Source organism: Sitophilus oryzae, unplaced genomic scaffold (assembly GCF_002938485.1).
Source record: "Sitophilus oryzae breed Bouriz unplaced genomic scaffold, Soryzae_2.0 scaffold_810_pilon_pilon, whole genome shotgun sequence".
Classification (NCBI taxonomy): Eukaryota; Metazoa; Arthropoda; class Insecta; order Coleoptera; family Curculionidae; genus Sitophilus; species Sitophilus oryzae.
Window position 1 is genome coordinate 4403627 of NW_022147429.1, and position 12188 is coordinate 4415814.

Sequence of the window (12188 nt, forward strand, 5' to 3'; positions counted from 1 at the left end):
TCAACAAAAAATGTAAGCTTTATTAATAACTGAGAAAGGCTCAAGGCACCTCAAATAACAATCCATTTGTTTACCAAACCCAAAATTAAAAGAATGAAGAAGTAAAACCTGTAAATAAATTACTATATATTGTCAGTACGAGTTAAATTAAGATAGGACAAGAATAAAAAAGTACAAAGAAACAAAACAAAAACTGACTATCTACCGCATGCTCTAGAAACAAATTGTTTTCTTCTAACATTTAAACATGGAATAACGGACAAAATAATAAATATCAGTCTTGAATTATTTGCTTTTACAAAGCAGCGGTGTTTTCTTTAGTGTCTCCGCTTTCCGTCACTTCCGTAATTTTGGCAGTGTCCTTGACAACGGTGATATCATCGTCCGTTTCCATTTTGGAATCCTCTTTGGTTAAAACCGGCTCGTCTTCACAGTCAAACGGATTTTTTGAATCCGGAGAATCGGAACGGGGCTCCTCCACCAACGGTTCCGGTTCTGCCTCCGAATCGCTCTCCAAATTCTTCTCAGAATCAGAGGATTCGGCTTGCTTCAGAGCTTTCAGTGGCGTGAGTGGCGATTCAAATTTCGGACCGATTGGTTTCTTCTTTCGTGCGGAATTGAAATGAGAGCAATAGCAACAACAAAACGAAAGATATTCAAACTCTTCTTTGAGAGCCATACCTAAAAATTAAAAAAAATCAATATTTAATAAACACAAAATTCTTATACCGGGTGTCTCAAAAGTGGCTCACCCCTATAACTTTTTTATTTTTTTAGATAAAATGACGAGACTTGGTACGTTAGTATATGACATAAATCAGGATTGATTGACGTATTCAATTGTTTTTGGTCGCTTCCTGTTTTCCTGGAAATGACTACAACTTTTGATTTTTAAATGGCACCCTCAGTATTTTTTAACTTTATTCAATAGAAAATGACATTCTGAATAGAATGACATAATATTCAACTTTTGACATTCTCGCTTAATAAAAAATTGTATTTTAAATTTCAATCTGGAGTGCCATGGCTATGTTAAAAACACTAATTTGTAATCAAAGAGCCTTGGAAAAATAGATTGGATTGTCTAATGTTTTCAGTGTCTTGTTGCCTTGTAGTTAAAAAATCGTATTTTTAATCATATCTCAATTTTTTTAAATGGAACGAGAGTGGCTCATTAGCATATTTGGAAAATGCATTTGTTTACGAATACTTTGATACCACACACTTGGTATTTCGAGTCAAATTTTCGTTACGAACCGCAAGTTATAATTTCAAATAAACCATACGCGAAAATGTCAAAAGTTGATATATGATATGTCATTCTATTCAGAGTGCTATTTTCTATCGAATAAAGTAAAAAATACCGAGAGTGCCATTTAAAAATCAAAAGTTGTAGTCATTTCCGGTGAAACAGGAAGTGAGCGAAAACAATTGAATACATCAATCAATCCTAATTTATGTTATACTAACATACCAAATCTCGTTTTTTTAACTGAAAAAATAAAGAAGTTATAGGGGTGAGACGCACCCGGTATAGGGTGATTCACGGCAATGGCACGTTACGCTTCGTCCTACGTGGGAGACAAAAGTAGTGATGGGAAAAACCGACTAATTTCAATAATCGAGTACTCGAGTTTCAAGCGATTGCAATAACCGAGTGATCGCTCGAGAGAAATATCACTCGTATTTAAAAATACGGTTTTTCACCCGTCGCTTGTTGTAAGTTGTAAGTGTTGTAACTCGTTAACGCCTAGCGCCACATATTCTTTCGGTGATGAATGGCTAGTAGCAAGCGGCGAGCGATTCGCTTGATTTAGTTTATTTCAAAGCATTGTCGATGTATAGGTCGTGAAATTTTGTCTCTCAGATACGCAACGGATAAATATATATACGACGTCGTACAAATTTGCTACCTGCAATGTATGTAGAAAATTCGCTCGGCTTCGCGGTCCGCGGTCATAGATAACAGAACTAATTCTCGGTCAGTGTCAGCACCGTTTAGAGAAGATTATTACAAATTTTCATTTTTAATAATAATGAACATTGAACAAACATTTTTTTTTCCAACGTCACAGAAGTATTAATTTTTACGACGTGACTGACAATATAAAAACGCTATTTTAACGCCTAGGCATAAAAGTAAAGCATTTTTGCGCGTCAAACGCATAACCTCGCCACGAAAAGTATCATTTTTACTCCTAATAAAACAATATACTATTACTCTTGGCTTTCTTAGATAAATCATATAAAATTGGTTGCGCACACGCACTTTTTCAATATTTTTTTCTGTATTACACATGATAACTAGGGTGATTCTACTTAACTTATCATGCTAACTGGCGGGCAAATGGTGCATGCAGCGTTCTAATCTACTGTTCCGCCGTCCGCAAAGTTCCACGTGGTAGTTCGCTGCAAGAAAAGGCGGGCGCGTTCGCCAGATCGCGGTAGTGTGCTCTCTTCAATTTAGTTACATGTACTGTTACTGTCCGCAACGCCACCGCTTCCGCCACCGCGTCCTCTACCGCTCTCGTTTGCGCGCCGCTTTTTATCGAGTATGTCACATTAAAATCGGATTTCAATTTATTTCATTCTAGGCTTGCTTGCTTTCGTCGCTTGGTACTCGTCACTTGCCTCGCTCGTTCATAATAGAGCGATGTCGGTTATTTCAATAATCGAGTACTCGAGCGATATTTCGGTCGAGTAATCCCATCACTAGTCAAAAGCGCGCGATTGGGGCGGTGCGAGCGACGCGTATTTATCAAACAACGTTTTCTTAGAAAGCTGTCCTAAGTGGGAGATTCACGAGATGTCGCGCGACTGAAGCGGCATCGCAGGCGATTCGATACGGCAATCGCCCGCTCGCTTTTGTCGCCCACGTAGGACGAAGCGTTAAACGTTTATGAAGAACCGCTGATATATTTTTTCTGAAAATTTACATTTTTACATTAAGGTACCTGCTTCATCTTTCTAAAATATTTTCAGCATTACAGTGTTACCGTATCATTCAAAAAATGGTATCTTTCTCATTTTAAATGGAACAACCAGTATATTATTACATTTTTGAAAACTCCTTTCATAGCTCATAATTTGTCTATTATACTAACCTATACCTATCTCTAATAATTTTTAAGATAAAAAATAAAACATGTGTAAAATTGACAAAAACATGATCGTGAATAAGCCTTGGTAAAATCATGAATTAAACATTTTTAAAGTTGAAATTTGGTTTATAAGTAACGAAATATATTCGATCGGTCTAAATAAACCAATTGGATTATTTATTTCTCAAAAATATTATTTATTTCTGTTTGTTATAAAATTACTCAATTTTTTTATTTCAAATTCAACCATATGAATGTTATTCAAAAAATCAAAAGAGTAATAAAATTGCTTTTCAACAATATAACATGTTCCTATACTTAAACCTTCCGGTTTCTTAAGTAGAGCTGTTTAAAAGTTAATAACTCTATTATTATAGTTTCATTTCAAGAATTTGGTTCCCATGACAATTTTAGAAATTTAGCACCTAAATCATACCTAAACTCTAAATAATAATAATTGATACTTATGTCTTAAGTTTGAATATTTGTCATGGTAAAGATTTTCTTTAAACGAAACAATTATAATAGAATTATTATCTTTTAAATGGCTTTACTGAAGAAACCAGAAGGTTTAGGTATAGGAACATGATATATCGTTGAAAAGCAATTTTATTTGGGTTTCGATGTTTTAAATAATATATATAGGCTTGAATTTAAAATAACAAAAATTTTAATGATTTAATAACAATCGGATATAATTATTTTTTCTGACCTTCATGTTTGATATCCAATCAGTTGATTTAGACAGATCGAATATGTCGACTTTCCTTAACCTATAATCCAAACTTTAGCTTTCAATGTGCCGAACTTATGATTTAACCAATGCTTATTCAAGATAATGTTTTTGTCAATTTTACACGTTTTATTTTTTATCTTGAAAACTATTAAAGATTGGTATAGGTTAGTATAATAGAAAAATTTTGAGATATGGAAGTAGTTTCGAAAAATATAATAATATATCGGGTGTTCCATTTAAAATAACAAAGATGCTACTATGATACTTTTAGTATGAAGCGGCAACACTGTAACACTGAAAATAATTTAGAAAGATGGAGCATGTGTTGCATGGATGCAAAAATCCAAATTTTCAAAAAAAATCCTATCACCGGTCCTCCATAAACGTCTAACGTGCTGTGGCCGTGAATAACCCTGTATATTTTAGAGTAGTTACCATTGTGACTACTGCATTTTTGACAAATTAGAGCATATCTATTTGAGGGACCATCTCCAACTAAATAATCAACCATTTTATCAAGGACTGAACGATCTCTAGGCAAAATACTTCTTGGTAAGGGTGTTGTAGTAGCTGGAGTTCTAATTAATGCACTAGATACTGGCGGAATATTTTGTGTCCTAAAAAAAATTAGATTACTTTCACACTGAGCGACTTTTGTGAATTCGACCGATTCGTTCGAGTTAGCGGCTGGCTCGACATATGGTTCCGTACATTACAAGCCGCCGCGCCGTCCACACTGAGCGAATATTATGTTCAGTTTCTCAAAAACAAAATGATGATTTTTACTTCAAAACTAAGGAAGATACGTGTAAAAAGTGGTAAAAGTTTCGCGCGCAACGGCTATGCAGCGTTTCAAAACACATCGTCACCGCAATGTTATTCTAAACAGTAATTTAGAAATAACATAACGCAACCGTTGGTACTTCTAAAAATAACAGATATAAAATAACGTCACGTAGAGATCAACGGTTCGTGATACAAAGTCGGCGCGGCGCTCTGCATCGCCATGAAATTTTGTACAGCTATGTTGGAGAGGTTGAGAAACACGAAGAAGTCTATAAATATAAAATTCCTGGGTGCTCAAGGAAATACATGGCAGATAAAGCATGTATGGATGGACCCAGTACTTCCGCTGTAACCTGCGTTATCTGCAGTATTGATAATAATCAATTATGTCTTCATCATATGATTCTGAATAATCGGAATTTTTGACATGGAACAATTATTTACTTGAACTGCTACACCTACTGATTGAAACCGATTCATGAGTTGCATTCGTGTGTGTGCAGCAGTTTTATTTTAGTTGGAAACTGATTGTAGGGAGTAGTGGTGGGCAAAATCGTTATTTTTAATTAAATAACAGTTGAAACTGTTACTGTTATTTATATATAATTAACAGCTTAAAATAACAGATTTCTGTTATTGTTTGACTTTAATGTTAAACACCTAAAATATCATACGCATTGTCCAAATTGTAGTAAAATCATGAAGATCTTCATATTTATTTCATAATAAAAAATAATGTACATAAAATATAAAATTTATAAGCAAATTAAACACTGTTTTAATTTTTAGAATATGTTTATTATATTATTAATAATTAAGAAAATAATTATTAAAAAAATCAATATTACTAATTAAAAAAATGAGCTTAGACAGTCTTTATTTATTTAAGTAGTTGAAAAGCACTTAATATTTTTTTCTAATCACCAAAGTTCTAATTCATTTAATAATTAAATTTCTAATCATCATTCACAATTTCTTGATATCATTATTGGTGACAGACAAGTAAAATTGTCTTTGAAAAGTTTTAAAACGTAGCAAAAACAATGAAAGTACATCTTTAAAAATATTAATAAAAATAACTAAGTAACATAATAACTAAGTTCTGAAACCTCGACTGAAACTTACAAAACAAAAACTTTAAAATGTAAATAAATATATAAAAATAAATTTGCAGAAAGCAAAATAGTAAAATAAACCTGCACAAAACGATTCTAATAACACAAGCTTAATCAAGACAATTTTCTTTAATTCAGTTATAATTAATAATTATTTTTATTTACCATGCAAAAAAATTACCCAGAAATCCGACAAAATAAAACCACTTTCAAACTATTTTACGCAAAAAAATATGTATTAAAAATTAAATAATTGAATTAACGCCACCGTACACCCCGATCGACCCACACAGGCGAAAAAGCTATTATTTTCCAACTCCGCTTACCTCGACTGCCGCACCGCCCGTTATTCTCGTAACAGGTTAAAAATCAATGTATCTAAAACAACTGCTTATTTTCTATACGTTATTCTCCAACCTGTTGCGGGTCTAGCATCGACCGATGCAGCAGCGTTACTTATCCACTCCGGTTAACTCGACCGTCAGGCGTTATGCCCGCAACAGTTGCAACTGTTTTAAAAAAGCTGCTTATTTTATATACTGTTATTTTTAAGCTGTTACAAGCCCCTCGACCGATGCGTGGGGAACGTTCGCCGTGGCGCATTCCCCACTCCGTTGTATCTCGACTGTCGGCGCGTCGCTCGTTATCGATGGTTGGCGAAATAACAGATTTTTCATACTAGTTGTTTTTTGGAATTGCTTAGATTCAGATTTCGTGGCGATGCAGAGCGCCGACTTCTTTTCACGAGCGGTCGATCTCTACGTGTCGTTATTTTATATCTGTTATTTTTTAGAAGTAGCAACGGTCGCATTATGTTATTTCCAAATATCTATTGTAAAATAACAGATAGTTAAATAACAACCCATCTCTACTATGGAGTAAACTAGTTTGGAACTTTTGTTTTAAAATATTTACACAGTGGGCTCTGGGCCTAAATTATAATCGAAACCGCCCATTTATTCTATTAATTTCAATTAATTCATTTCTGAATGAGCTTTAATGATAAAACATAGATATGTAACATACTTTTGATTTGAAGGTGTTGGAAGCGCTAGCTGACGACCCATGATGCTTTGAGGTGTACTTGGAAGACCACCAAATGACAATCGATTCTGCATTAATGTTCTAGCAGGTATATTTCTCTGTCTAATCACTGAAAGAAAATTGTTCAAAAAAAATGTCATAATAAGTTAAATTCCCTATTAAGATGTTCACAGATTTAAGAAAAAAATTGTCTAAATCACAAAAAAATAATGCAAGAAAAATATTTAATTATTAGTAAATCTGTTAATACATTTAAAATGACAATACTATATACTATTGATTCAAATCTTAATACATAATACACACCATGCTAAGAATTATTCTCGGAATATAAAACACATACCTATCTAGCTATACAAATATACCAATTGATCTCATATCATATTACATGCAATATAAAAATATTATTAGAATATTTTTACAGAATATTATTTTTATTTTTTGTTCTTTGACATTATAAACATTTATGTTTATTTTAACAATAAGACTGACAATATTATTTGTATAATGTTTTGTATTATCTTTTGTTTGTTTGTTTGTGTACCTTGTTTTTTTACTTTGTTTGTTAGTTTACCTTTGTCTACAAATTGAAAAATTTTTTGACAATAAAGGCATTTATTTATTTATTTATTTTATTTACCTCATTACTTCAAAGATTTAATTAAAAATAAAATATTAAAGAAAGTTGTTGCATAATTTATTTGTTATTAAATATTAACTTTCACTTAGTTTCAGTAAAACGAACTGTTGTAAACCAAATATTTAGGCAATAAGTAAGTTTTACTATTGTAATTGCAAATATTTAAATTAGCTATTGATATCAAATCTCATTAATGAATCATTTTGTAGTAAAATGAACAATAATAAAATATTTATTATTTACTGTTAGTCACTTTTAAATACCTGATTCATTGCCCGCGGGACTAAAAGCTGGTGATGTCCTTTGAATTGTTGGAGTAGAAATAATAGCTTTTTTTCGTTCATTGCCAAATTTGTCTAATATGGATTTGGCTACTTTATAGGTCTCAGTTTCCATAACATTTTCCAGAATTTTTTTCTTGTTTTCCTTTAAGGTTATCAATTTCTTTTCATTTTTCTTAATTTTTCTATTATAATACCATGTCAAAAACTTCTTTATCAACCATATTCTAAATATCGTAGATTTATTATTTACCATTACAATTAGGCACCTCTACTTTAATTAATACTTACACTAAAGGAAAAGTTATAAGTGGTATACTCCAAAGCAGTTTTTGATTTTGTGATATTTGTGAAAAATATAAGTACAAAAGAAAGGCTAGACCTACGTATATTGAGATAGCTAACAGAATAAATCGAAAAACAATTTTTCGTTGGGTTTGCTGTGTTCTTTTTTGAAATTCCTCAATCGAAACTATTTCATCCTCCAACTTACTTAACACATCATATGTGCTAGTCTTTTTCTAAAGAGATATAATAGTTAAAAACTTGCTACAACTTCTAAATACATTACAACTTACTCGAAATTTTGCAATAATGATGCCCATCTCAACAGTTACCAATTTTTTTCTAATGAATTAACCTTACTTTGCAAAGGAAGCATAACATAGTATTTAATATTTCTTTCTATTCTAAAAAAATAAATTTATACGTACAAATTTAAATTAAATTCATGTTTGTATTACAGAGTACATATGAATATTATTCTTCCAATTTTTTTTACTATCTCACATATGTCTCATTGTCTCATAGTGTCTCATTTTCAATATTTTTTATTTTTTGTAATTTGTATGACAATTGACATTTTACCATAGAATAATATATCATATAGTAATGGTGTGGATCCGGTGGCTGACCTTGAAACGATTTTTGGTAATGGTGTGGATCCGGTGGCTGACCTTGAAACGAGTTTTTGCTGCATATAGTCACAGACACTACGCATGCGCACATCTTTGATTTTGCCAGATTGCGAGTTATTTTGGAATTATTTTCAGTAGAAAACAAATAGGTATGTGCTTTTCAGTGTTTTTTTGTCAATATATACCGTATGATCGAAAAAACGGCGTCCAGTTGGCTGGGAAATGACGATTGAGGACATTTCCCATATAAAATGACAGCGATCTTCATTTCATAGTCATCGCTGACGCTATTTTTTTTTCAATCATAGTACGCGGAATATTATTATTTATATTATTATTTTAATATTTCGCACAACACGTGAACGCTTATTGCATATGTATTATCGTAGTCAATAAAATTATATAGAAATAAAACTCCACAACAACGGAGGCCTTAAAAGGCCTTTTAGCCTCCGTAATTAAAATTGTAGAATCAGCTACAGTAATAGTTACCTTGTTTAATTCTGCTTATACATATATTGCATTAATTTTTCCGCTACATTAAGATTTCTCTATTCTTACACCTAATTTATGTGATTTTCTTAGCATATATGATTTATAAGCCATATTTTTCCTAATGGAAGGATGGAATAGGATATGCAAAATTAAGATATTTTAACATTTATTTTCCAGACCAAGCATAATATAGTATTAAGATTAAGACATAACAAATATTATAAGAAAGATCTTAATATAAATCACAAAGTCTTAATTTGCTCTTGTATAAACACAGGTATAAAACTAATCAAAACTCAACCTTCACCATATTGTCAAGATTTGGCATTATAGGAAACGAAATTACAGTAAATTAAAGAAATAATATCAAAAAAGTACGATATTAAATGCTGTAATGTATTCTACGACACAAACCATCTCCCTTCTAAAGAGAAAAAGATAAAACATAAAGCTTATTTTAGTCTTATCAACACACTCTTCGATAAAATATATGTCTAAAATTGCTATTAATCCACTAACTTGATATTTTTAAGAAATTATGATACAAACATTACAATCAAAGTATATTATATTAGGAACATTATAGGTAAAATATGTTACCTCTATCTCCCATTGACGTGTATTGTTCTATAAGACTCGTCATGGTAGTATTTTAAAACATCAATACAAATAATCAAAACTATTGTTGCCTGTCTGTAAATAACTAGAAATTAAATAACTTGAAAGAAATAAAACAATTCTAATAAGTTTAAACCCACTAAGAAAAAATTCGTGTAAATATATAAATAAATGTTATTATTATTCAACCACTTCCATATCTCATCTGTGATTATTACAATTTTATATATTCATATTACTTTCATTTCACAATCTTCATTATCCTTCTTACCTTAATTTTGGATATTAAGATAAATCTGAAATTATAAAATTAATTATAGAATTTGTATTATTATTGATTAACACTCAAAAAAAAATTTTCAACTGCAAATAATTCGAAAATAAACTGCAATTTGGCAACATCGACGATGTGCGCTTGCGTAGTATCGATGATCAAATCCAGCAAATATGGGCTTCAAGGTCAGCCACCGGATCCACACCTTTACCCGATTTTTTACTGCATATATGGTGGGTTCATACAGCCAAATAAAATAAAATAAGAATAAAATAAAATAAAATAAGAAAGTTGGTTATATGGGATACCGTACATGCGTTCATACAGCCAAATAAAATAACAAATAAAATAAGAAGTCTTTATCTTTTAACTTCTTGTTTTATTTTATGTGTTATTTTATTTTAAACGGCTTTGCGGACGCTTAATTCTAACCTACAAATATTTTCAGTTTGGATTTAATTTATTTTATAATTTCACATAAGTAAAATATATAATATAGTAGGCAACGAACAAATAAATATACTATAAATAGTAAAATTACTATAAACAATCGTAAAAGTTAACTTTTATCCAGCCTCATCGTACTGCGCATGAGCAAATACATATTTCTTATTTTATTTTATTTGACTGTATGAACGCACACAAATAAGAATTCCTTATTTCTTATTTTATTTTATTCTTATTTTATTTTATTTGGCTGTATGAACCCACCAATAGTCCGGATACACACCACACCTTTACCAGTTTTTACCAGTTTATGGATTTTTGGAATCACAGAAAACATCGACTCCGGAAACAGACAAAAAAGGAACACAAATATGATAGGTAAAGGTGTGGATCCGGTGGCTGACCTTGAAGGCCATATTTGCTGCATTTGATCATCGATACTGCGCAAGCGCACATCTTCGATGTTGCCAAATTGCAGTTTATTTTCGAATTATTTGCAGTTGAAAACAAATGTTTTTTGAATGTTAATCAGTAAGAATACAAATACTATAATTAATTTCATAATTTCAGATATATCTTGATATTAAAAATTGGTAAGAAGGATAATGGATATATTGTGAAGTTAAGGTATTATGATTGTAATCGGCGTTGTAAATAATATAATATTGGGTAAAGGTAAAGGTGTGGATCCGGTGGCTGACCTTGAAGCCCATATTTGCTGCTTTTGATCATTGATACTACGCAAGCGCACATCGTCGATGTTGCCAAATTGCAGTTTATTTTCGAATTATTTACAGTTGAAAAATTTTTTTTGCGTGTTAATCAATAATAATACAAATTCTATAATTTCAGATTTATCTTGATATCCAAAATTAAGGTAAGAAGGATATTCTGAAATGAAAGTATTATAATATATAAAATTGTATTAATAATAACATTTATTTATATGTTTACATTAGAATTAAAATTTATCATTTACGGATTTTTTCTTAATGGTTTTAAACTTATTAGAATTATTTTATTTCTTTCAAGTTATTTAATTTCTAGTTATTTACAGGCAACAATATTTTTGATTATATGCATGTATTGATGTTTTGAAGTACTACCATGACGGGTCTTATTATAGAACAATAAACGTCAATCGGAGATAGAGGTAACATTTTACCTATTATATAATGTTACTAATATAATATACTTTGATTATAATTAATGTTTGTATCATAATTTCTTAAAAATATCAAGCATAGATATCAAGTTAGTGGATTTTATCGAAGAGTGTGTTGATAAGACTAAAATAAGCTTTATGTTTTATCTTTTTCTCTTTAGAAGGGAGATGGCTTGTATCGTAAAATACATTACAGTATTTAATATCGTATACTTTGTTATTCTTTTCTTAATTTACTGTAATTTCTTGTTTCCTATAATGCCAAATCTTGACAATATGGTGAAGGTTGAGTTTTGATCTTATTAGTTTTATAAGAATAATATAATAATAATAGAAATACAAGACTAAATTAAGACTTAGTTTGTGATTTATATTAAGATCTTTCTTATAATATTTGTTATGTCTTCATCTTAATACTATATTATGCTTGGTCTGGAATTTAAGTTGTTTAAATAATGTTAAAATATCTTAATTTTGCATATCCTATTCATCCTTCCATTAGGAAAAATATAGTTTATAAATCATATATGCTAAGAAAATCACATAAATTAGGTGTAAGAATAGAGAAA

The 12188-nt window shown here is 30.6% G+C and overlaps 1 protein-coding gene across 2 annotated transcripts; it reads right to left on the bottom strand.

Annotated features, from left to right (window-relative positions):
• On the bottom strand, positions 1 to 8557 carry LOC115889116 (endoplasmic reticulum junction formation protein lunapark). 2 transcript variants are annotated; one of them, XM_030909049.1, is made up of 7 exons: positions 8447 to 8557; positions 8282 to 8387; positions 7995 to 8224; positions 7686 to 7930; positions 6765 to 6891; positions 4273 to 4454; positions 1 to 681 (listed from the first exon to the last, which is right to left on the bottom strand). In XM_030909049.1, exons 2-7 carry the CDS (start codon positions 8306 to 8308, stop codon positions 296 to 298), a joined length of 1197 nt encoding a protein of 398 aa, XP_030764909.1. In that variant the 5' UTR covers positions 8309 to 8387; positions 8447 to 8557; the 3' UTR covers positions 1 to 295. The 2 variants fall into 2 exon arrangements, with proteins under 2 accessions (XP_030764909.1, XP_030764908.1); XM_030909048.1 differs by having other exon boundaries at positions 8282 to 8392; positions 8447 to 8554.
• Between the last annotated feature and the right edge of the window lie 3631 nt (positions 8558 to 12188).

Excerpts from the sequence above, each read along its gene's own strand:
- LOC115889116 (XM_030909049.1), bottom strand. The coding sequence starts at position 8,308 with ATGGGCATCATTATTGCAAAATTTCGA. Across the intron at positions 6,892-7,685 it reads TCCCGCGGGCAATGAATCAG|TGATTAGACAGAGAAATATA; the intron begins GTATTTAAAAGT and ends ATTTTCTTTCAG. Across the intron at positions 4,455-6,764 it reads CCAACACCTTCAAATCAAAA|GACACAAAATATTCCGCCAG; the intron begins GTATGTTACATA and ends AATTTTTTTTAG.